Raw genomic sequence first — 25,571 nt, 5'->3', positions numbered from 1 at the left:
ATGCTAATTCCTTTTAACAATGGGTGCCTCTGCGGATGTGTATGCTTTAACTTTTAACATAGCTATTTCTGTGACCAGTCACAAGTTAATCATTCAGCCTTTTCAATGCTAAATTTTATGCTAATTCCTTCGTCAAGGCTCTTTGTTCCTCTCACACAGCTTAAAAGCCGTGATCTGAACGTGGCTCTCTCACTCCAGCGCTGTCCTACCAGACAGTCTCGCTCCCTTCACCTGATGAAGGCCGCTTGTGTTGTGGCCGAAACGTCGTGAGAATATTATTGTGTTATTTTATTTTATCAATTTATTATTTTATTCTCATTCTACGTGACTTTACCGAAAGAACCAAAGAAGATGATACGCCACTTTGTTGAGCTATCGTTTGCGACACTCGGGTTTGATTCTGCAAACAAAAAAAAAGAGAGAGCTAGATAGCTCGGTGGAGCCTTATCCGGTAAAAAAAAACTAAACAAAACTGAACAGTTAGATAATCTTTACAATCGTATTCCATAGACTCGGCCACATCGTACAGCGTAAAGCGTGATGCGAGATGAGATGGCTTGCACTTCACTGCAGTCGTCATTAGCACAGGTTTCTGCGACTCCACGATTACCCCCCACTGATGGAGGAGATACAGTGAGGGGAAAAAAACAAGTATTTGATCCCCTGCTGATTTTGCACGTTTGCCCACTGACAAAGAAATGATCAGTCTATAATTGTAATGGTAGGTTTGTTTGAACAGTGAGAGACAGAATACCAACAAGAAAATCCAGAAAAAACGCATGTCAAAAATGTTATCAATTGATTTTCATTTTAATGAGGGAAATAAGTATTTGACCCCCTCTCAATCAGAAACATTTCTGGCTCCCAGGTGTCTTTTATACAGGTAACGAGCTGAGATTAGGAGCACACTCTTAAAGGGAGTGCTCCTAATCTCAGCTTAAAAGACACCTGTCCACAGAAGCAACCTATCAATCAGATTCCAAACTCTCCACCATGGCCAAGACCAAAGAGCTCCCCAAGGATGTCAGGGACAAGATTGTCGACCTACACAAGGCTGGAATGGGCTACAAGACCATTGCCAAGCAGCATGGTGAGAAGGTGACAACAGTTGGTGCGATAATTCGCAAATGGAAGAAACACAAAAGAACTGTCAATCTCCTTCGGCCTGGGGCTCCATGCAAGATCTCACCTCGTGGAGTTGCAATGATCATGAGAACGGTGAGGAATCAGCCCAGAACTACACGGGAGGATCTTCTCAATGATCTCAAGGCAGCTGGGACCATAGTCACCAAGTAAACAATTGGTAACACACTTCGCCGTGAAGGACTGAAATCCTGCAGCGCCCGCAAGGTCCCCCTGCTCAAGAAAGCACATGTACATGCCCGTCTGAAGTTTGCCAATGAACATCTAAATGATTGGGAGGACAACTGGGTGAAAGTGTTGTGGTCAGATGAGACCAAAATGGAGCTCTTTGGCATCAACTCAGCTCGCCGTGTATGGAGGAGGAGGAATGCTGCCTATGACCCCAAGAACACCATCCCCACTGTCAAACATGGAGGTGGAAACATGCTTTGGGGGTGTTTTTCTGCTAAGGGGACAGGACAACTTCACCACATCAAAGGGACGATGGACGGGGCCATGTACCGTCAAATCTTGGGTGAGAACCTCCTTCCCTCAGCCAGGGCATTGAAAATGGGTCGTGGATGGGTATTCCAGCATGACAATGACCCAAAACACACGGCCAAGGCAACAAAGGAGTGGCTCAAGAAGAAGCACATTAAGGTCCTGGAGTGGCCTAGCCAGTTTCCAGACCTTAATCCCATAGAAAATCTGTGGAGGGAGCTGAAGGTTCGAGTTGCCAAACATCAGTCTCGGAACCTTAATGACTTGGAGAAGATCTGCAAAGAGGAGTGGGACAAAATCCCTCCTGAGATGTGCGCTAACCTGGTGGCCAACTACAAGAAACGTCTGACCTCTGTGATTGCCAACAAGGGTTTTGCCACCAAGTACTAAGTCATGTTTTGCAGAGGGGTCAAATACATCTTTCCCTCATAAAAATGCAAATCAATTTTTTAACATTTTTGACATGCGTTTTTCTGAATTTTTTGGTTGTTATTCTGTGTCTCGCTGTTCAAATAAACCTACCATTAAAATTATAGACAGATCATTTTTTTGTCAGTGGGCAAACTTACAAAATCAGCAGGGGATCAAATACTTTTTTTCCCTCACTGCAGCTGCGCCACCCGTGCAGTTCTGACGGTGAAATTAAATTCTGTTCGGCGTCTTCGAGATAAAAAGAAGCCGGGTTCCCCGTTGCTTGGATATCAATCCATTAATCTTCCAAAGCGCTCGCTGCAAATGAACCGCACCAGCTCGCCGATCTCGTTTAAGGGGCATAAATCATCACCGGGCGAATTCCCGTCATCCTCGCCGCCACAGCAGCAGCAGCAGCGACTTTTGGGTTGGCCGTCGAGCAAAGAAGGTGGTCACCTCATCGCGCACGGAGCTTTCGGGCACGGCCCTGAGGCCGTCTGCACAACGCTCTTCCTTGCGATATTAGGAAGCCGTTGGAGTTATGCGCTTTGAAATCATCTAGATCAGGGGTCCCCAACCCCCGGGGCCACCGGTCCGCGGCCTGTTAGGAACCGGGGGCCGCACAGCAGGAGGAGGTGATAGCGGCGAGTCCACGCGTGGCCACGCCATTATTTTATTATTGACCACTCCCGTCCGCGCCTCTGTTCCCGCACCGCGCGCTCAGTGTCAGTCGCAGTGGTGTTGGTGAGCCCACGAGCCCTAAGCCCTGGTAGCCACAACGAGTAACGAAGAAACGTCGCTAGAGAGAGCTTCTTTGAAAAGGGGGAAAGACCCAATGATGTGAACCCTCCCCTCCCCCCTCCCCTGGTCCGTGAAAAAAATTGTCTTCCACGGAACTGGTCCCCGGTGCCAAAAAGGTTGGGGACCGCTGGTCTAGATTGACGAACTCGTTTCTTCGAACTGCTTTGCGTTTAGTTTGACCTTCCACCGCGCCTACGATTGGCACGGTTGGCTAACGTGCAGGGCGGAAGAAGTTTAACGTACATAGGAACAGTCTGATGATGAGGTCAAAGCACGTATATAAATAAAGCTGTCTGTCTCCACATATGAATAAAATGTAATTTTTTGAGTCCCATTTGCTTTCCAGATCAATATTATCCAGCGCTATTTGTTTAAGCAAGCGGACTCTTGACCTGTTCGGGTTTTCGCCGGCGGAATGTGTCGGCAGCAACTCTGTTTTAATAGAGGTCTATTTGGGTTAGATAGCGCGGTAAATATAAATGTGTGTCGTTTAACCCGCCACCACCCGACACGGCCGTTCAGTGAGGTTTTTTCACGTAAGCAAAACGTGCCGAGCAGGAAGGACCTACAGTTAAAACGTTGGGATTGCGAGCATAATTCGTCCCGGAAACGTGTTTGTAATCCAAAGCACTCGTATATCAAAGCACTCGTACATCAGTTGTGATCACGTGACGTTCGGCAGTACAAAGCGTGTACACGTACCACTGCTCGTATTGCAAGAAGACCCTCGCTCGTTTATCAAATTAATATTTATTTCAAAAAAAATTGCCCGTCTTGCAAAACACTCGCAGGCCAAGTCACCCGCAATCCAAGCTTTTACTGTAGTTCGGCACACCGGTCTGTGCCGGAGTGTAAACCGCCAACATTTACAATTTCTCTCCCAACCCACCGGTGTGTGTGCCGAACTAGCAGCTTAATTGGCACGTTTTGTTCCCGTGACAAACCTTACTAATTGGCGGCGGCGGCGGGTTTAACGACGCGCTGAGATTCGCTCGATGCGACCCAAAAAGAAAAAAAGAATACCTCTCGTGGATAATATTGCTCGCGAAAGACTACCGTTGCTGTTATTATTATTATTACTACCATTATTATCCATTCGACTGCTCCATCCCAAAGCAGTCGAATGGATATCAAATATCGACGTCGATTTTAAAATCCGTTGCAATAATCCCCCCGCCCACCCCCCCCCCTCCTCCAAGGGGGGCCCGCCCGTCTTGTTGTAAGACAAACGTGTGGACCAGGCTCGCGAGGTTTCCCTCCCGCTGGGTCCAGCCACCTGCTGTCTCTTCCACCACCACTCCTTCCCCCCCCCGCTTTCGCGTTCTGCTACCGAGCCAAGCCTCGCCCTTGGGGGGTTGGGGGTTGCCGGCCTTCGTTTTCGCCCCGACCACCCAAGCCGTTTGAAAATCCGATTGCGCGATTTTTGACGGCGATCAGCCCGCGATGATGGTCCGTCCGAAGGGGTTTTTTTTTTTTTTGGGCACGTGTCAAGCCACTGTGGTGTCGTCTCTGTGCACGGTTCCGTCGGCGCTTGTCCAAATTAAACGACTCTCTTCCCCCCCGCCTGCCCCCCCCACTCTCCCCCCACCTCTACCCCCCACTCTCCCCCCACCTCTACCCCCCACCGCTCACCTCTCCGCTCCCCTCCGCTCATCTCTCCTTCCCTGGCGCCGGCGTTTAAAGTGACTGCACCGTGAGTGGGTGTCGTTTGGCAGACATCCACTTAATCAGGTCGCTCGCTCAGGGCTGGATTGGTGGGGGGGGTGGTGGGGGGGTGGGCGGTGGTGGTGGGGGGGGGGGGGAGACGCTTGAGGTGGGGGGTTGTTGGGGGGGGGGGGGGTCACCATTTCCGCTGTCACAGGAGGGGGGAACAAGCCTGGTCTTATTAACCAAAATAAAATATTGATTTCCTCCGCCGATAAAAAGCTAAATGGGGAGGTGGGCGGGTGTGTGGTTGCGTGCGAGTCCATCCCCAGTGTGTGTGCGTGTGTGCGTGTGTGCGTGTGTGTGTGTGTGTGCGTGCGTGTGTGCGTGTGTGTGCGTGTGTGTGCGTGCGTGCCCGTGTGTGTGCGTGTGTGTGTGCGTGTGTGTGCGTGTGTGTGTGTGTGTGTGCGTGTGTGCGTGTGTGTGCGTGTGTGTGCGTGCGTGCCCGTGTGTGTGCGTGTGTGTGTGTGTGTGCGTGTGTGTGCGTGTGTGTGTGCGCGTGTGTGTGCGTGTGGGGGCGGCGGTGGGGTGGGAAATAAACAAAAATGGAGAGAAAATAAAACGGGGATTTTAAGAGCGGCAGTCTGCAACGCGCCACTCCGTCGCTGAAGACTCCGTAATGCGATCGCCGGCGCCATCGCTTGACCCGCGCGAAATGCCAGTGGCGAATGAAAGCGTCCCCCCTCCCCCCCCCCGTGCCCCCCCCCCCGCCCCGTGCCCCCCCCCCCCCCCACCGCCCCCCCCCCCCGCTCCCTGCGGTGTAACCTCTGACGTCGCTGTACGGCACCTTTCAGATAAAGTTCGGAGAATGCTAAGAGCGGGGGGGGGGGCGGAGGAAAGGCCGGTGGCACCACCACCACCACCGCCACCACTACCACCACCACCACCACCCCCACCACCCCCACCACCACCACCACCACGCCGCCTTTGCCATCACTGCCCCCGCGCGCCTCCTCATCCTCTGTTGACGTCCCAGAGGCTTCCTGTCCCCGCCACCCACCACCTTTCTCTCTGTGTTTGTGTGCTCCACCGCAGACAGGAGAAAGGGCAAGAGGGGGATGAGGAGACCGCACAGCTTCCTGAAGGTGAGAAAACGGTGGTGGGTGAGTGCGTCGGGGGGGGGGGCGATGTGAGCGGGGGGTGGGCGAGGTGGTGGTGGTGGGGGGGGGGGGGTTGGACTGGGGAGGGGGCCGGTCGTGGTGGTGGTGGTGGTTGTGGTTTAACGTGGGCCGCGCTGCAAGCCCGGGGCTCCGCAGTGCCCCCCGGCCTTCACGGGTGTCTTCCGCTCGCTTAACAGCGCTTGGCCCTTCCCCCCACCCCCCCCCCCCCCCCCCCCCCAGCAGCCTCGTTAAGGTGGCCGGCCGGCCGTCTTTGCCTTGGCGCGTTGGGTCGTGGGGAGCGAGATCTCGCTTGGGGTTATCGCCGCGCCGCGGTTGCGAACCCGGCCACCGGCCGAGTTCCGAACCCCCGCGACCTCACGGCCACCGCCGACGATTCTCTGAACAGCCGGTCCTGGGGCCCTCCTCCCCTAGGTCGACTCTGCCTCTCCAGTGGGCACCTGGGCGGCGGTGGTGCAGCCAACGTCGCCGCTGGGGGAGAGGCAAAGGGGCGCGGGCCCCGGGGGCGTGGTTGCTGGCCACCCACCACACTCGTGCGCCGTGCCGGCCTTCATAGGTGCTGCTCGCTAACAGCACTTGCCCCCTACAGTCTGTTAAGGCTACACGGTGGCTAGGAGATGTTAACTACCTCGCCTGGTATGCAGGAGGTCGTGGGTTCGATCCCGACCCTGACGATGCCTGCTGTCTATTTGGAGTTTGCGTCTCTCATCATCATCATCATGGTGGCTATGAGATGTTAACTACCTCGCCTGGTGTACAGGAGGTCGTGGGTTCGATCCCGACCCTGACGCCTGCTGCTGTATATTTGGAGTTTGCGCGTCTCTCTCTCTCATCATCATAATCACGGTGGCTATGAGATGTTAACTACCTCGCCTGGTGTACAGGAGGTCGTGGGTTCGATCCCGACCCTGACGCCTGCTGCTGTATATTTGGAGTTTGCGCGTCTCTCTCTCTCTGCCCTTGGTCACGTGGATTTTTCTCCGGGTCCTCCGCTTTTACTCCCCCACATTCAGAATCGACATCACGCATCCAGCGTATTTTGTCGCTACACATTTCCACGTCAAGACGATGGCAATGACAAGCCACTTCATTGAGCTATCAATTGTGGCCCGGTCGGATCTGACAAAACGAAAAAAGAGCTGCATACCTCAGAGAGGGGGGGGGGTAACAAAGATAGTTTTTTTAGTTTACTCTATGGTTTTTTTCGGCAAAGTCACGTAGAAATAAGAAAGAGTAAAATTACGTAACAGCATACGACGTTTCGATTGCAGCACAAGCGATCATCATCAGGTGGGAGGGACCTTGAGTGGAGGGAATTAACACAGGACACACCAGTGCAATCGAAACGTCGTACGCTATTATGTAATTTCATTATTTCTTATGTCTACGCGACTTTACCGAACCAAAAAAACCAAAGAGTAATTCCTGCAGTGACGATAGCGCCGATTCAAGTGTTTTGTTTGTTTATCTTTGTTGGCTTGACACCTCCGCAGCCATCCCCACGCGATTAACTACACAACCCCTTCCCCCCGTCCGCCCTAACCTCTCCGCTCGCCGCATCCTCTGCACCTCCATTTTTTTTTGTTTATCCCGTAGCCACGGCCATTGTCAGCAGAAGCAGCGGTCGGTCCTGTCACAAGATCTTTTTTTATTTTAAACAACTCCCGGTAATTGTCCCCCCCCCCCGCGTATGGCATTGTGAGACTGTTCGAACGAGCGTGTGGAGTGTGTGGAGCGAGCACGGAGCGTGGCCTCGCCAGCTTGCTCGTGTTTGTTTAGAGGAGACAGATTGCTCCGAAATGTTTTGATCAAAGTGTGTCCGTGGAACGAGACAGGGCGGAGGTGGGTTGGTGTGGGGTGGCTTTTGTGGGGGGGGGGGCGGGGGGGGAGGAGGGTGGTGGTGGCAATAGAGGCCGTTGGGTAATTTAAAAAAAATATATATTTGAAGAAAACAAATGACATGTCCTCCTTGTCTTTGTAAAGGCGATCAGTCAATCTATTGGGCGCCGCTAGACACTTGAGCGTTGAGAGAGAGGGTGATTGCTTGGGAGATGCGACAATCCGCAGTTTAAATATGAACGAGATGATTTACACACGCGTCAAAAGTTTATCACTCCGCTTCTCAGGAATGTCATACCCGCCTCCCTGCCCCAAGAGAAAATCTGGTCGGAGAAGACTTCTCAAGTTAACCGCGTTTATTCGCGTTGCTACAATCGGTGGATTTATATTGGCTTGCAATTGTGACTCTCTCTCTCTCTCTCTTATTCTCGCGTCGTCACCGCGTCCAAGGGGACCACGCTCTTGCGCGCACTCTCCAATATTCGCTCAACGTCTGCTCTCTCCTAAGAAGCTACGAGGCTCGATTTTTTTTTACGTTTCACGAACGTCCGGTATGATTCCCCCCCCCTCCCCCCCCCCGTGTACAATAGTTCCCTCGATGAACGGCGACATCGGTTGACGGATTTTCCCATCGCGAACGCCCGCACGGTCTCGACCGACGTGCAAATATTCCGACTGACGGCACGGGTACGTTATAGGCACGCGGTGGCGACAGTTTCGGCCAATCCGATCACTTGTAAGCAGTGGGGGCGTGGGCGGGGGGGGGCTCTCTAAGCTGCGCCCTGCAGCCAATCGGCGACGGTCATTCAAGAGCACGCTTAGACCTCGGCTCTGGCTTTGTTTGCAATCGGCGTTTTCCGTTTTGGCCGGTGGGAAACATCTCTTTCTCTGTTCTTAGCTCTTTCGGTAAAGTCACGTTGAAGGGAAACAATAAAAGAATAAAATATATGTGGAACAATAAAAATTCTCACGACGTTTCGACCATAACGCAAACGGTCATCATCAGGTGTGAAAAGCAACGGCAAGAAACATTTGAAAGAATGATTGTGCTATGGTCGAAACGTCGTGAGAATTTTTATTGTTTTATATATATTTTATTATTTTATTGTTTCCCTTTAACGTGACTTTACCGAAAGAGCTAAGAATATGAATTACTGCAGTCACGAAAGCTTTAAATCAAAATCTCTTTCTCGTGCAGACTCGGTGATTTTATTTTTCCTCTCGCGTTTTTTAAACTTATAAGTGAATTAATAGCAATTGCAATGGGCCCTTGAAGTCAATTAGCAAAAAGGAAAAAGAGGCGTGGGAAAGTGTTTAGCCATATGAACTGTTGAGTTTTTGTTTCAGGGTAAACTGCTCTATACTTCTACACTGCATTATATACTGCTACACTACAGTACAGGGATTTCTCTACTTATGAACAATTTAGGTTCCCCAGGTGTCTGTTCACAAGTAGATTTTGTTCACGATGTCCAACTTTACGCCTGTCGATTCCAAACACGTTGTATGGCATGTGCAGTACTACTATACATTATACACTACTATACATTATATACTACGACACTACTAGATACTACTACACTACATTATATACTACTAGACTACAGGCACTCCTGTACCTACGAACGAGTTAGGTTCCAGAGGTCTGTTCGAAAGTCGATTTGTTTTTAAGTCCAACTTCACTCACCTCGATTCCAAAATTTTGTACGGTGTGCACACTGAACACGGGGAATGGCTTTAAAAGTTGTATAATCTCCTGTAGACGTAGATGCCACTGGTTCTTTATATTCTGATGTAGATACCACTGGTCCTTCACGTTCTGCAGATGTAGATGCCACTGGTAATTCATGTTCTGCAGATGTAGATGCCACTGGTTCTTCATGTTCTACAGATGGAGATGCCAATGGTTCTTCATGTTCTGCAGATGTAGATGCCACTTGTTCTTCACGTTGTGCAGTTGTAGATGCCACTGGTTCTTCACGTTTTGCAGATGTAGATGCCACTGTTACTTCATGTTCTGCAGATGGAGATGCCAATGGTTCTTCATGTTCTGCAGATGTAGAAGCCACTTGTTCTTCACGTTCTGCAGATGTAGATGCCACTGGTTCTTCACGTTCTGCAGATGTAGATGCCACTGGCTCTTCACGTTCTGCAGATGTAGATGCCACTGGCTCTTCATGTTCTACAGATGTAGATGACACTGGTTATTCATGTTCTACAGATGTAGATGCCACTGGTTCTTCATGTTCTGCAGATGTAGATGCCACTGGTTCTTCACGTTCTACAGATGTAGATGCCGCTGGTGCTTCATGTTAGGTAGATGTAGATGCCACTGGTTCTTCATGTTCTACAGATGTTGAAGTCACTGGTTCTTCACGTTCTGCAAATGTAGATGCCACTGGTTCTTCATGTTCTGCAGATGTAGATGCCACTGGTTCTTCACGTTCTGCAGATGTAGATGCCGCTGGTGCTTCATGTTAGGTAGATGTAGATGCCACTGGTTCTTCATGTTCTGCAGATGTAGATGCCACTGGTTCTTCACGCTCTGTAGATGCCACTGGTTCTTCACGTTCTACAGATGTAGATGCCACTGGTTCTTCATGTTCTGCAGATGTAGATGCCACTGGTTCTTCACGTTCTGCAGATGTAGATGCCACTGGTTCTTCACGTTCTACAGATGTAGATGCCACTGGTTCTTCACGTTCTGCAGATGTTGATGCCACTGGTCCTTCACGTTCTGCAGATGTAGAGGCCACTGGTTCTTCACGTTCTGCAGATGTAGATGCAACTGGTTCTTCACGTTCTACAGATGTAGATGCCACTGGTCCTTCACGTTCTGCAGATGTTGATGCCACTGGTTCTTCACGTTCTGCAAATGTAGATGCCACTGGTTCTTCACGTTCTACAGATGTTGATGCCACTGGTTCTTCACGTTCTACAGATGTAGATGCCACTGGTCCTTCACGTTCTGCAGATGTAGATGCCACTGGCTCTTCACGTTCTGCAGATGTAGATGCCACTGGTTCTTCACGTTCTACAGATGTAGATGCCACTGGTTCTTCACGTTCTGCAGATGTAGATGCCACTGGCTCTTCACGTTCTGCAGATGTAGATGCCACTGGCTCTTCACGTTCTGCAGATGTAGACGCCACCACCGGCATCTATTGCACAGCGGTTGAACTCCCGACTCTGGGTCCGAACAGGCAACCGGACATACGGGCAGGTTTGTTCGTATCTGTGAAAGTCCGTGAGTCGAATGTTCGTGAGTGGAGGAGTAGTGGAGTGTAAAAGTATTTTTTTCGTGTAAGGCTGCGGATTTTTAAGTTGAAATAACGACGATGCTAGCAATATTAACTCTTAACCAGCCGCCCCTCTCCCGCCTCCCCCCCCCCCCTCTCCGCCCCCCCCCCCCCGCCATGGCCCCCGCGGCAGCAGATGCGGACGTGAGTGACGACCAGGCCAGCGAGGCAATCGCGGGGGCCGCGTTCGGCGCGAACGGAAACATCCAGTACCAGTTCCGGACCGAGTCGTGCAGCGGGCAGGTGAGCCGTCGGCGTCGTCCGCTCGCGACGTTCACCTTCGTCCGTCGGTTCCCTAGGTTTGGATTGCCGGAGCTCTTTTCGGCACGGTGTCGTGCGCGCGTGTGTGCGCGTGTGTGTGCGTGTGTGTGCGTGTGTGTGCGTGCGTGTGCGTGTGTGTGTGTGTGCGTGTGTGTGCGCGTGTGTGTGTGTGCGTGTGTGCGCATGTGTGTGTGTGTGCGCGTGTGTGCGTGTGTGCGCATGTGTGTGTGTGTGCGCGTGTGTGCGTGTGTGGGTCTGCCCCGTGACCTCCTGCCAGCGGGCGTTCGACACTTCACGTGGCCTCAGGGTGCACATGGCCTGGCACAAGCGTCGTGGTGACGTCACCGCCACTTAGTGGCGAATGGCGGTTGTTGTTGGTGTGTGTGTGTGTGCGCGTGTGTGTGTGCGCGTGTGTGTGCGCGTGTGCGTGTGTGCGCGTGTGTGTGCGCGTGTGTGTGTGCGTGTGTGTGTGCGCGTGTGTGTGTGCGTGCGTGTGTGTGTGTGCGTGTGTGTGTGTGTGTCGTGTCTGTTTGAATCGCCTCTCCGTTTGTCAGCGTTTGAAGGCATCCACTTGCACTTGCCGGTTTTGCGGTTTTTTTTATGCTTTGCAACCGAGGTTGAAAACGTCTGTGGGTTATCTGTGGGCAGTGTTGAGTATATGGGCAGTGCTGAGTATATGGGTGGTGTTGAGTCTATGGGCAGTGCTGAGTATATGGGCGGTGTTGAGTCTATGGTGCAGTCCTGAGTATATGGGTGGTGTTGAGTCTATGAGTAGTGTTGAGTCTATGGTGCAGTGTTGACTCTGTGGGCATTGCTGAGTATATGGGCAGTGTTGAGTCTATGAGTAGTGTTGAGTCTATGGTGCAGTGTTGACTCTGTGGGCATTGCTGAGACTATGGGCAGTGTTGATATTCTTTGGTTCTTTCGGTAAAGTCACGCAGGTAAAAAATAAAATAAACCAAAAAAATGAAAACTAAATTAAATCACGACGTTTCGGGCGCAACACAAGCGTCCTTCTTCAGGTGGGGACAACTGAGCGAAAGCACAAACGCTTAAAGTGTGTCTCAGAGATGGCTGTGACGAGGGATTATATAGTGGATTATATAGTAGTCGCGGGGCATGGAGGGAGGTGGGGGGGAGGCATGGTGAGTGTGGGGGCGGGGTGTGTGGGCTGGGAGGAGAAGTTGCACAACCGAGGGTGCACAGGGAGGCAACTGGTGGTGCCGCTGACTGAGACTTTGTGATCTTGGTGGCGGAAGTAGATAAGCAAGCCAGGATTAGGCCGCCTTTTGTTATGCTGCCGGGTGGGCAAGTTAGAAATGCACAGGCTAACAACGTAAGGAGTTCAAAGTGAAGTGTGCAAGCTCTAAAAAACAACTTGTGGTACACACTACCATGGCGATGGTAGTGTGTAAAGCTGGGGGTAACAGACTGGGAATGTGGGTATGTTTATGAAAATACATCTAAACCGGCTGTCTAGCAGTAAACTGCCCGGTAGCGAAAGTTTGACTCGGTTAATAATTACATCTTTCCAACGATTGCTCAATTTGAACGCATCATCTCGGTTGAAGTTATGTCTATGTTTGTATATCTGGATGGCTTCATGGACAAATCTTTGGTAGTATCCAGGAGGCTTGCAGAGCACCTTGGTATCGGAGAACACATTGTCATGAGAGCCAGCAGCATTATAACAGTGGTCGGCAACGGCCAAAGAATCCGTCCTGCCATGTTTCAGATCCAACTTGTGCTCGCGAATGCGATCAGAAATATGTCGTTTCGTTTCCCCGATGTAACAATCCCCACAGGTGCAACTCAGTTTGTAGACACCAGGAATGACATCCTTTACAGATGGGATCAGATCACGGATCTTGTGTACTGTACTGAATCGGACCTGGATCTTGTGTTTGTTTTGAATTTTGGAAATCTTTTTTGTAACGCCTGCTATGTATGGCAACGTAATGATTTTGATGGGAGTCTCAGTGGGTTGTTTCTCCACGTTGGGAGAAACAGCTTGGCGGATAGCACGGTCCGAGTATCCGTTCATCTTGAGGGCCAGATGTTCATGTTCCAATTCACTGGCCAGGTGGTGTTGGTCAGAGATGCAATGGGCCCTATGGTATAGCGTTTTGATGAGGGAATTCTTTTGTGCCAGATGGTGGTGGGAATCAGGCTTCAGGTAGGAATCTGTGTGGGTGGCCTTCCTGTAGACAGAATGTCCCAAAGAGCCATTGGGCCTCCTCTCAAACAGAACATCCAAGAATGGTAGCTTGCCATCATTCTCCACTTCCATGGTGAATTTGATGGACGGGCGTATGGAGTTGATGTGGTCGAGAAATTGGTTCAATTATTGGAGGCCATGTTGCCAAATGACGAAAGTATCATCCACGTATCTCTTCCACAGGGAAGGACGCAGGGTGGATGTCTGGATGGCGTCCGTTTCAAATTTCTCCATGAAAACATTGGCTATCACTGGTGACAAGGGGGAGCCCATAGGGGTGCCCTCATTTTGTTTGTAGAAGGTACCATTCCAGGTGAAGTAAGTGTTGGTGAGGCAGTGCCTAACCAGCGCAGGTACATCAGGGTTCAGTCCATGTTGGACTAAATCTTCAATTATTGTTATGGTGTCAGGCACTGGAACCTTGGTGAACAGAGAGGCCACATCAAAGCTGACGAGGACATCATCAGTAGACAGTACAATGTCCTTGACTACAGAGACCAAGTGAGTTAAGTACTGCTGATGTGGTCTTGCCAGTGAAGGGAAGCAGAGTATCCGACAGGAAACGGGCTAGCTTGTAGGTAGGGGAGTTGATCGTGGACACGATGGACCGTAATGGGGTACCTTCTTTGTGGATCTTGGGAAGCCCATAGAATCTGGGAGGTCTCGCAGCCGAGGGTTTCAGGGCGAGCCGTTTGATTGGTTCCATTAGGGAAGTCGAACTAGTGATGACCTTGTTGGTTTTAGTAGTTAGGCTATTAGTCGGATCTCTGTTGATTTTGGAATAGTTGCCATCACTGAGAAGCTCCTGGATTTTGTTGTTTGAGTTTTTATACATGATGACAGTGGCATTGCCCTTGTCGGCTGAGAGGATTTGCGAGTTCAGAACGCTCGTTTTTGCTGATGTTGCTAACAGGTTTCCTAGCATTCTTGAGGATAGTGGCTTATTTCAGCTTTCACAACGTCCATTTGGATGTGACTTTACCGAAAAAAACAAAGAATATGAATCCTTGCAGTCACGAAAGCTTCAAATCTAGAATAAATGGGCAGTGTTGAGTCTATGGTGCAGTGTTGAGTCTATGGGCAGTGTTGAGTCTATGGTGCAGTGTTGAGTCTATGGTGCAGTGTTGAGTCTATGGTGCAGTGTTGAGTCTATGGTGCAGTGTTGAGTCTATGGTGTAGTGTTGAGTATGGTGCAGTGTTGAGTCTATGGTGCAGTGTTGAGTCTATGGTGCAGTGTAGAGTCTATGGTGCAGTGCTGAGTATTGGCAGTGTTGAGTCTATGGTGCAGTGTTGAGTCTATGGTGCAGTGTTGAGTCTATGGTGCAGTGTCGAGTCTATGGTGCAGTGTGAGCTAATAGACAGTGTCAGTCAATGGAGAGTGTGAGTCTGTGGGCAGTGTCACCGTACGTAGCCAACCGTGCTCATCGGAGGTGCGAATGTATGACACCTGTACCAGTGCAAGACACCCGTAAAATCACAGAGCCTAACAGCCTATTGGGCCCTCGCTGCTGAAATCAATACAATCTGTCTGCAATCCTGTCAGCTGGTGGAGGGGCTAATGTACCTCCGATTCGCGGGGTCGGCTACGTACGGTGCGAACGAAGTTCAACGTGAGGACGCACGCGTAGGATTTCGCGACCAACATTATGCATGATGAAGGTTTTTGGGTTCGATCGTGTGTTGTGGATTCACTCTTCAGCACACCGGAAGGCTGAAGTAGTCAATTAATACTGTGTAGGAACCTCCTGGTTACACCAGCCCACAGGGGATTATTGTGTCTGTCCGTCCGTGGTGCATCCAAAAATTGGCTGGGAGGGGCTGGGTGGGGAGGGTGGGGAGGGGCTGGGTGGGGGGTGGGAGGGGTGGGGCTGGGTGGGGAGGGGCTGGTCACCCCGTGGTGCCCCCCTTATACAACTCAACGTTTCACCTACTCACGCCAGCTTGTGCCTGCCCTCACAGTCGGGCATATTGTGCGGAACACACCACGTGGTGCTGAACACACCACGTGGTGCTGAACACACCACGTGGTGGTGGTGCCTCCGTTGTTGTTGTTGTTGTTGACCCTGCCCATTGACCGAGCCAACCCGACGTTCCTACCAGCTCCCTTCCGCAGGAGAATGCGTTTGGCGCTTTGTTTACGTGACAAACCTCACTTTGCTGTCTCGGTCGTTGGACGGTTTTTGACGCATCTATACTTACGTGACCTAACCCAAAAAAAAACATTATTATATATATAAAAATAAACATTTTGATTGTTAAATTGGTATTAGTGTTATTGTTTGGTTCTTTCGGTAAAGTCACGTAGGCAGAAGGAATAATAGATCGCTGCGTTTCCATCGCCACGCAAGCAATCGTCCTCGGGTGGCCAGAGACGATTGCTTTGCGTGGCGATCGAAACGTCGTCATCTGTCATGTTATTTTCTAACTACGTGACGGCTTTACGGGAAAGAACCAAAGAGTATGGATTCCTGCATCCACGCAAGCTTCAAATCTAGATCGTTGTTATTATCGTAAGCTCGCAAAACAAATTCGAAAGCTTGCACAGCCGAAATCAGCCGCGTTGAGACGTTAACACACCAAACTGAAACCTTTTACAAGGCGTCATGTCTGCGTTAACCACAGTGCTTGTGGTCAAAACACATTCTCTGATAATAAATGTGGGCATTGTCCTTGAAACTGATTGGTCCACGCCAGAGACGGCTTTCTTTTGAGCCTCGTCTCAGAACGGCGTTAGACCAGAGGACGCCAAAAGGCGTCACACAGCACAAAGACAACGACACTATCAGAGTAATTAATGAGGGCTCGGTGGTAGAGCATCTTCATCACGGGGACCCTCCCTTTGCCAGTACCAAAATATGAGAATAGGTTTTTCCCCTTTTTTCTGGCAACAAAACAGCCGTGTTGAGATGTTAAAACACCAAACTGAAACCTTTTACCAAGGAATCGTGTTTCTGGTGTTGGACCAATCAGTTTAACAGACAATGCAGATACTCTTCTTTGGTTCTTTCGGTAAAGTCACCACGTAGAATGAGAATAAAATAATAAATTGATAAAATAAAATAACACAATAATATTCTCACGACGTTTCGGCCACAACACAAGCGGCCTTCATCAGGTGAAGGGACGAGACTGTCTGAAGGACACTCCAGCGCTGTCCTTGTGGCCCGAAACGTCGTGAGAATATTATTGTGTTATTTTATTTTATCAATTTATTATTTTATTCTCATTCTACGTGACTTTACCGAAAGAACCAAAGAAGATGAATCCTTGCAGTCACGAAAGCTTTAAATCGAAATGCAGATAATATCAGTGTGTTTTTTTCCTTTGCATTCTGACCACAAGCATTGTGGTTAACGCAGACACGGTCCCTTGGTAAAAGGTTTCAGTTTGGTGTTTTAACATCTCAGCGCAGCTGTTTTGTTGGCAGAAAAAAGTAATATTAAAAAAAACTATTTTAAAAAACACGCTTTAAAGAAGCGTACCTTACTAGTAATGTAAGAACTCCACAAATCCAGGAAGTGGGCCCCGAAGCTCGCCACAACGTAAGGGGACCCGTGGTGATTTACAGCCAACGTCAGTTGAGTGTGGACAATTAGACCCAAGCCGAAACATAACACGTAAAAAAAATTGTTTAAAAATGTTTTATTTTATTTTTAATTATAGAAGATAGTATTGTCACCAGTGTGACATATGTATACCGATACCACATTGGGAAGTGGTTTAAAATTGAGTTACAAGATTTGAGGATGCAACAACAACAGACAGTGAGTTAATAGAAAGCGTGTAAAAATAATGTTTAAAAATATTATGTTTTAATTTTTAATGATAGAAGATAGTATTGTCACCAGTATGACATCAGTATATCAAGTTTGCAGTCAATAGCACATTGGCCACCGGGTTAAAATTGAGTTACAAGATTTGAGGATACAACAACAACAGACTGAGTTAATAGAAAGCGTGTAAATTAATGTTTAAAAATATTATGTTTTAAAAATTTTAATGAAAGAATATAATATTGTTATCAGTAGGACATAAGTTTACCAAGTTTGCAGTCGATACCACATTGGCCACCGGGTTAAAATTGAGTTACACGATTTGAGGATACAACAACAACAACAGACAGAGTGAGTTAAATGGAAGCGTGTAAAAATAATTCATAATAAAGGTTTTTGGGTTAGATCGCGTTTATTTATAAATGTGTCGTAACCCTCCACCACCCGACACGGCCAATCAGCAAAAAAAAGTGTCACGTTGACAAAAGACAAATAATTCACTACTTCAGCCCACCGGTGTGTTGAAGAGTTAATCCACAACATTTACAGTTTGAGTACGACGTTTCGCTGGTAAATACTTCCAGCATCATCGGGCAATTCGCCAGAATGGTAAAGCCCTCGCTTGCTCCCGGTTTTATATAGAGCAGCAGGGTGACGTCATCACTTAACTCATCAGGTGCAGTGATTAGAGGCGGAGGGGGGGTAATGTAATTATATAATCGATTAGTAATCAGTCATTGGTTATGATTAGTAATGAGTTGTAGATTAGTTATTCTTTAAATCAAAATGTAATGTGTATTATTTAATAATACGCTTCAACACACCGGTGGGCTGAAGTAGTGAACTATTTGTCTTTTGTCAACGTGACACTTTTTTTTGCTGATTGGCCGTGTCGGGTGGTGGAGGGTTACGACACATTCATAAATAAACGCGATCTAACCCAAAAACCTTTATTATGAATAATATTGGTCGCGAAAGCATACGTGTGTAAAAATAATGTTTAAAAATATTACTGTTGTAATTTTTCATGATAGAGTATAGCGTAAACATCGGAGAACGGATTCTCACATTTTGGTGCTGGCAAAGGAGGTGGCACGCTGAAGCTGGCACAGCGTGCCGGGGGGCCTTTAGCCGGTGCGTGCCTCTGCGCTTGGTGCAGGTCACCTACAGGGTGGTGCAGGTGACGGACGAGCTGGTGAGCGGCGACGGCGCCGGCGGCGCCGGTGGGGTCAGCGTCGTCACCACGGCCGGGTTCCCATCCTCCAACCAGACGGTCACGCAGGTGTGTGGCTGTGTGTGGCTGTGTGTGGCTGTGTGGCTGTGTGTGTTTGTGTGTGTGTGTTTGTGTGTGTGTTTGTGTGCGTGTGTGCGTGTGTGTTTGTGTGCGTGTGTTTGTGTGCGTGTGTTTGTGTGCGTGTGTTTGTGTGCGTGTTTGTGTGTCTGTGCGTGTTTGTGTGTGTGTACGTGCGTGTGTGTGCGTGTTTGTGTGTGTGTGTGGCTGTGTGTTTGTGTGCGTGTTTGTGTGTGTTTGTGTGTGTGTGTGGCTGTGTGTTTGTGTGCGTGTTTGTGTGTGTTTGTGTGCGTGCGTGTTTGTGCGTGTGCGTGTTTGTGTGCGTGTTTGTGTGCGTGTTTGTGTGCGTGTGTTTGTGTGCGTGTTTGTGTGTGTGCGTGTTTGTGTGCGTGTTTGTGTGCGTGTGTTTGTGTGCGTGCGTGTTTGTGCGTGTGCGTGTTTGTGTGCGTGTTTGTGTGCGTGTGTTTGTGTGCGTGCGTGTTTGTGTGCGTGTTTGTGTGTGTGTGTGCGTGCGTGCGTGTGTGTGCGTGCGTGTGTGTTTGTGCGTGTTTGTGCACGTGTGTGGCTGTGTGTGTGTTTGTGTGTGTGCGTGTTTGTGTGTGTGTGTGTGCATGTTTGTGTGTGTGCGTGTGCGTGTTTGTGTGCGTGTTTGTGTGCGTGTTTGTGTGCGTGCGTGTGTGTGTGTGCGTGTTTGTGTGCGTGTGTGAGTGTGAGTGTTTGTGTGTTTGTGTATGCTTGTGCGTGTGTGCGTGTGTGTGTCTATGCGTGTGTGTGTGCGTGAGTGTGTGTCTTTGTGTGCGTGTTTGCGTGTCTGTGTGTGTGTGCGCGTTGTGGGGAGCGGTGGTGTAGCGGTTAGCGCACTGCGCTGTACACCCAGCGACCCGGGTTCGATTCCCGCTCACGGCCAACACCGGTGACCATTATCTGAACCGGTCCCGGGCCTCCCCTAGGTCGACTCAGCCTCAAATGAGTACCTGGTGCGGTGTCTAAACATTGCCACTGGGGAGACAAAGGCGGTCGGGCGTGGTGCTGGCCACCCACCCCCTCGTGTACCGTTCTGGCCTTCATGACAGCACTTGCCCCTACAGTCAGTTAAGGCTATATGGGGGATCTTTGTCCTCGTGTCTGTGCGTGTGTGCCTGTGTGCGTGCATGCGTGTCTCTGTCTGTGTGTATGTGTGCGTGTCTCTGTGTGCGCGTATCTGTGCGTGCGTGCGTGCGTGCGTGTCTCTGTGTGTGCGTGTCTGTGTGATCTATTCCCGCTCACGGCCAGCACCGGTGACGGTTATCTGAACCGGTCCTGGGCCTCCAATGAGTACCCGGTGCGGTCGGTGTGCGATAAACATTGGCACTGGGGAGACAAAGGCGGCCGGGCGTGGTGCTGACCACCCACCCCTTGTGTGCTGTGCCAGCCTTCATAGGTGCTGCTCGCTAACAGCACTTGCCCCAATAATCCACGAAGGCTATTACGGGGGGAATCTTTTGCCTTTGTGTGTACAAAGTGGTAGCGGTTAGCGCGACACGCTCAACGTCAACACACTCAGACGTGGATGAGAGAACATGCAGAGTTTCCTCTCTCTCCTCTCCCTCTCTCCTCTCTATCTCATCGCTCATGTGTCTCTCTCCTCTCTCCGTCTCTCTATCTCCCCTCTCCCTGTCCTGTCTATCTCCCCTCTCGTCTCTCCTCTCTCTCATATCTCCCTGCCCTCTATCTTCAATCTCTCCCTCTCTCTCTCTCCATCTCTCTCTCATCTCTCCCTGCCCTCTGTATTCCATCTCTCCCTTTCTCTCTCCTCTTTCCATATCTCCTCTCTCTCTCCTCTCTCTCATCTCTCCCTGCCCTCTGTATTCCATCTCTCCCTTTCTCTCTCCTCTTTCCATATCTCCTCTCTCTCTCCTCTCTCTCATCTCTCCCTGTCCTCTATCTTCCATCTCTCCCTCTCTCTCTCCATCTCTCCTCTCTCTCCTCTCTCTCATCTCTCCCTGTCCTCTTGTCTTCCATCTCTCTCTCTCTCTCTCCATCTCTCCTCTCTCCTCTCTCTCATCTCTCCCTGTCCTCTATCTTCCATCTCTCTCTCTCTATCTCTCCTCTCTCCTCTCTCTCATCTCTCCCTGCCCTCTGTATTCCATCTCTCTCTCTCTCTCCATCTCTCCTCTCTCTCTCTCATCTCTTCCTGCCCTCTGTATTCCATCTCTCCCTCTCTCTCTCCATCTCTCCTCTCTCTCTTTCTCCTCTCTCCATCTCTCCTCTCTCTCTCCGTCCTCTCTCCATCTCCCCTCTCTCCATCTCTCCTCTCTCTCTCTCATCTCTTCCTGCCCTCTGTATTCCATCTCTCCCTCTCTCTCTCCATCTCTCCTCTCTCTCTCTCTCTTTCTCCTCTCTCCATCTCTCCTCTCTCTCTCTCCGTCCTCTCTCCATCTCCCCTCTCTCCATCTCTCCTCTCTCTCTCATCTCTTCCTGCCCTCTGTATTCCATCTCTCCCTCTCTCTCTCTCCATCTCTCCTCTCTCTCTCTCTCTTTCTCCTCTCTCCATCTCTCCTCTCTCTCTCTCCTCTCTCCATCTCCCCTCTCTCCATCTCTCCTCTCTCTCTCTGTCTCTCTCCCGTCGCCCCGCAGGCGGTCATCCAGGGGGCGTTCAGCACGGGCGAGAGCGCTGAGGAGGAGTCGGGCGGGGAGACGCGGTTCGCTTATTTCCCCGCCTCGGCGGTCGGTGGCGATGGCACGGCCATTGTGGCGGCACAGTCCGGGGAAACCACGCTCAGCCAGGCCGTGGCGAGCGCCGGCGGTGAGTGGCTTCAGACGCTTGGGTGGTGGGTGGTGGGCGGTGGTGGTGGTGGTGGTGAAGTGCTGCTACTCACACTTGCCCCCCAACAGTCTGTTGATGCCCTACGGGGGATCTTTGTCTTTGTGAGCTGTAGGTGCCTGCTAACAGCACTTGCCCCCTAACAGTCTGTTGAGGCTATACGGGGGATCATTGTCTTTGTGAGCTGTAGGTGCCTGCTAACAGCACTTGCCCCCCAACAGTCTGCTGATGCCCTACGGGGGATCCTTGTCTGTGTGAGCTGTAGGTGCCTGCTAACAGCACTTGCCCCCCAACAGTCTGTTGAGGCTATACGGGGGATCTTTGTCTTTGTGAGCTGTAGGTGCCTGCTAACAGCACTTGCCCCCCAACAGTCTGTTGATGCCCTACGGGGGATCTTTGTCTTTGTGAGCTGTAGGTGCCTGCTAACAGCACTTGCCCCCCAACAGTCTGTTGAGGCTATACGGGGGATCTTTGTCTTTGTGAGCTGTAGGTGCCTGCTAACAGCACTTGCCCCCCAACAGTCTGTTGAGGCTATACGGGGGATCTTTGTCTTTGTGACCTGTAGGTGCCTGCTAACAGCACTTGCCCCCCAACAGTCTGTTGATGCCCTACAGGGGATCTTTGTCTTTGTGAGCTGTAGGTGCCTGCTAACAGCACTTGCCCCCCAACAGTCTGTTGAGGCTATACGGGGGATCTTTGTCTGTGTGAGCTGTAGGTGCCTGCTAACAGCACTTGCCCCCCAACAGTCTGTTGAGGCTATACGGGGGATCTTTGTCTTTGTGAGCTGTAGGTGCCTGCTAACAGCACTTGCCCCCCAACAGTCTGTTGAGGCTATACGGGGGATCTTTGTCTTTGTGAGCTGTAGGTGCCTGCTAACAGCACTTGCCCCCCAACAGTCTGTTGAGGCTATACGGGGGATCTTTGTCTTTGTGACCTGTAGGTGCCTGCTAACAGCACTTGCCCCCCAACAGTCTGTTGATGCCCTACAGGGGATCTTTGTCTTTGTGAGCTGTAGGTGCCTGCTAACAGCACTTGCCCCCCAACAGTCTGTTGAGGCTATACGGGGGATCTTTGTCTGTGTGAGCTGTAGGTGCCTGCTAACAGCACTTGCCCCCCAACAGTCTGTTGAGGCTATACGGGGGATCTTTGTCTTTGTGAGCTGTAGGTGCCTGCTAACAGCACTTGCCCCCCAACAGTCTGTTGAGGCTATACGGGGGATCTTTGTCTTTGTGAGCTGTAGATGCCTGCTAACAGCACTTGCCCCCCAACAGTCTGTTGATGCCCTATGGGGGATCTTCATCTTTGTGAGCTGTAGGTGCCTGCTAACAGCACTTGCCCCCCAACAGTCTGTTGAGGCTATACGGGGGATCTTTGTCTTTGTGAGCTGTAGGTGCCTGCTAACAGCACTTGCCCCCCAACAGTCTGTTGATGCCCTACGGGGGATCTTTGTCTTTGTGAGCTGTAGGTGCCTGCTAACAGCACTTGCCCCCCAACAGTCTGTTGAGGCTATACGGGGGATCTTTGTCTTTGTGAGCTGTAGGTCCCTGCTAACAGCACTTGCCTCCCAACAGTCTGTTGAGGCTATACGGGGGATCTTTGTCTGTGTGAGCTGTAGGTGCCTGCTAACAGCACTTGCCCCCCAACAGTCTGTTGATGCCCTACGGGGGATCTTTGTCTTTGTGAGCTGTAGGTGCCTGCTAACAGCACTTGCCTCCCAACAGTCTGTTGATGCCCTACGGGGGATCATTGTCTTTGTGAGCTGTAGGTGCCTGCTAACAGCACTTGCCCCCCAACAGTCTGTTGAGGCTATACGGGGGATCTTTGTCTTTGTGAGCTGTAGGTGCCTGCTAACAGCACTTGCCCCCCAACAGTCTGTTGAGGCTATACGGGGGATCTTTGTCTTTGTGAGCTGTAGGTGCCTGCTAACAGCACTTGCCTCCCAACAGTCTGTTGAGGCTATACGGGGGATCTTTGTCTTTGTGAGCTAAAGATGCTCGCTAACAGCAGTCTTGCCCCAAAATTCTGTTGAGGTTATATGGGGGATCTTTGTCTTTGTGAGCTGTAGGTGCCTGCTAACAGCACTTGCCTCCCAACAGTCTGTTGAGGCTATACGGGGGATCTTTGTCTTTGTGAGCTGTAGGTGCCTGCTAACAGCACTTGCCTCCCAACAGTCTGTTGATGCCCTACGGGGGATCTTTGTCTTTGTGAGCTGTAGGTGCCTGCTAACAGCACTTGCCCCCCAACAGTCTGTTGAGGCTATACGGGGGATCTTTGTCTTTGTGAGCTGTAGGTGCCTGCTAACAGCACTTGCCCCCCAACAGTCTGTTGAGGCTATACGGGGGATCTTTGTCTTTGTGAGCTAGAGGTGCCCGCTAACGGCACTCTTGCCCCACCACTCCCCACCCACCGCTCCCCACCCACCGCTCCCCGCCCACCGCTCCCCACCCACCGCTCCCCGCCCACCGCTCCCCACCCACCGCTCCTCAGCCACCGCTCTCCACCCACCGCTCTCCACCCACCCCCCCCCCGCCCACCGTTCCCCACCCACCGCTCCCCACCCACTGCTCCCCGCCCACCTCTCCCCACCCACCGCTCCCCACCCACCGCTCTCCACCCACCGCTCACCGCTCTCCACCCACCACTCCCCACCCACCGCTCCCCACCCACCGCTCTCCACCCACCGCTCTCCACCCACCGCTCTCCACCCACCGCTCCCCGCCCACCGCTCCCCGCCCACTGCTCCCCACCCCCCCCCCCCCCCCCCAAATATCGGTCACGACGGCCTCTTCAGCAGCGGCGGCCTGTGCCGACCCCCCGTTTCCACGCGCTTCTCTCAGTCCGCGACGTCGTTCCCAGTTTGCGTGTTCCGTGCGGCGCGTCTCTCTCTGCGCCCCGCCGATGTTTCCGCGTCCCTGGTTCGGATCCGCGCCCGTTACGTCATCGCCGCGCGCGAGACATGGGTTCGTATCGACGGGTTCGTATCCACGGGTTCGTATCCACGGGTTCGTATCCACGGGTTCGTATCCACGGGTTCGAGCGCTGATCAAAACCGTGGCGGCTCCCGTTTCGTTGTTACGGGAGTTACATCAAAGGAACACGCGTAACAACCGACTCGTTTGGAAAGGATGCTCTTTGGTTTTACTCGGTAAAGTCACGTAGGTAAAAAATAAAACGACAAAAAATGACGACGTTTCGGCCACAACACAAGCGTTTTATTGTTTTTTTACCCACGTGACTTTACCGAATAGAACCAAAGAGCGTGGATCCTTGCAGTCGCGAAAGCTTTAAATCTAGAGTCGTTTGAAGAGGCTTCGTGCATCTTTTTTTTAATGGCACACGTGCCACACGTGTAAATATGTTGGCACCGCTAAAGATTGCAAGTGGAATTGGGACAGGTGGATTATCCGAAAGAGGGTCTTTGGGCTTTAGTGGGCTGGCTGGGGGTGATTTCTTCCACCGGACTTGGGCATGGAGAACTTGCAGGTTCCTGCGAGAAATTGTAGTGTCATCGTCGTCACTGGCCTGGGCTCTGGGTTGTTCTTCGTGCTTTTGGAGTCCCTGACCCCCTCTGCTCACGATCATTAAGGACCTTCATGATGGTGAGCGGGCCCGGGTAAAACTACGTGGCCGGGAGTCGGAGCCATTCCCTTGTACACCTTGGGGTGCGACAGGGATGTCCTCTGGCTCCCACGTTATTTAACATCTATTTTGACCACATAGTTCGTGAAGCCTTCAATAGCTGTACCGGGGGAATCTCCATTTGGTACAGATATAATGGGAGGCTGATCGATGCCTGGGTGCAGTCAAGGGATGGCTCCCTATTGCTCAACCACGTTATGTATGCTGATGATTTGGTAATAGCTGCTCATTCAGAGGAGGAGTTGGAGACGCTGCTGCTGAGACTGGAGCGTGCCACTAAGAGATGGGGCCTTACCATCAGCCCCACCAAAACTAAGCACCTGCCCGGGTATTTTGTACCATCGGACACTCCACCCCCACAACGTGGAGAGAGTGGAGAGTTTCCCCATACCTGGGCAGTGTGCTCATGACCGGCTCCAGTTTAACAGCAGAGGTCTCACTCCGAATCAGTCGAGCGGCAATATCTTTTAATCGGTTGCGTAACGCTATGTGGAAGCTACCTGGTCTGTCGCTCCGCACTAAGCTTCAGGTCTTCTCGGCCACGGTCATTCCCTCCTTTTTCTACGCATGCGAAACTTGGACCCCCTTAATGGAACATCTTCGCCGGTTAGAAACATTTAGGCTGGCCTGCCTACGATCCATCCTGGGTTTAACTAGGCTGGATTGTGTGAGGAGCTCACAAATCCTTGAAAGATCTGGGCAAGGTCCCATCGGTGAGTTCCTCTGGCAGGCAAGGCTGCGTTGGCTGGGTTACGTAGCCCGCATGCCCAGCCACCGCATGCCGAAACAGC

General features: G+C 51.1%; 1 protein-coding gene across 9 annotated transcripts in view; it reads left to right on the top strand.

Moving 5' to 3' along the window:
* Positions 1-25,571, top strand: part of LOC116957832 (upstream stimulatory factor 2-like) — a 107,247-nt gene that overhangs the window by 10,367 nt on the left and 71,309 nt on the right. For 3 of the 9 annotated variants that reach the window (XM_076053710.1, XM_076053709.1, XM_032980235.2), the window contains exons 2-7: positions 5,575-5,624; positions 7,254-7,324; positions 7,947-8,047; positions 10,932-11,038; positions 18,207-18,329; positions 20,955-21,123. In XM_076053710.1, coding sequence (XP_075909825.1) covers positions 5,598-5,624; positions 7,254-7,324; positions 7,947-8,047; positions 10,932-11,038; positions 18,207-18,329; positions 20,955-21,123 — 598 coding nt within the window. In that variant the 5' untranslated portion in view covers positions 5,575-5,597. Of the gene's footprint in view, positions 1-5,574; positions 5,625-7,253; positions 7,325-7,946; positions 8,048-10,928; positions 11,039-18,206; positions 18,330-20,954; positions 21,124-25,571 lie in introns of all 9 variants that reach the window. The other 6 variants (XM_032980236.2, XM_076053711.1, XM_032980238.2 and 3 more) reach the window with 2 other exon arrangements.

Source organism: Petromyzon marinus, chromosome 62 (genome assembly GCF_048934315.1).
Source record: "Petromyzon marinus isolate PM22_M1 ecotype Great Lakes invasive population chromosome 62, UKy_Petmar_22M1.pri1.0, whole genome shotgun sequence".
NCBI lineage: Eukaryota > Metazoa > Chordata > Hyperoartia > Petromyzontiformes > Petromyzontidae > Petromyzon > Petromyzon marinus.
Note: the sequence above shows the minus strand (reverse complement) of the source record. Positions and strands in the feature narration are given on the sequence as shown.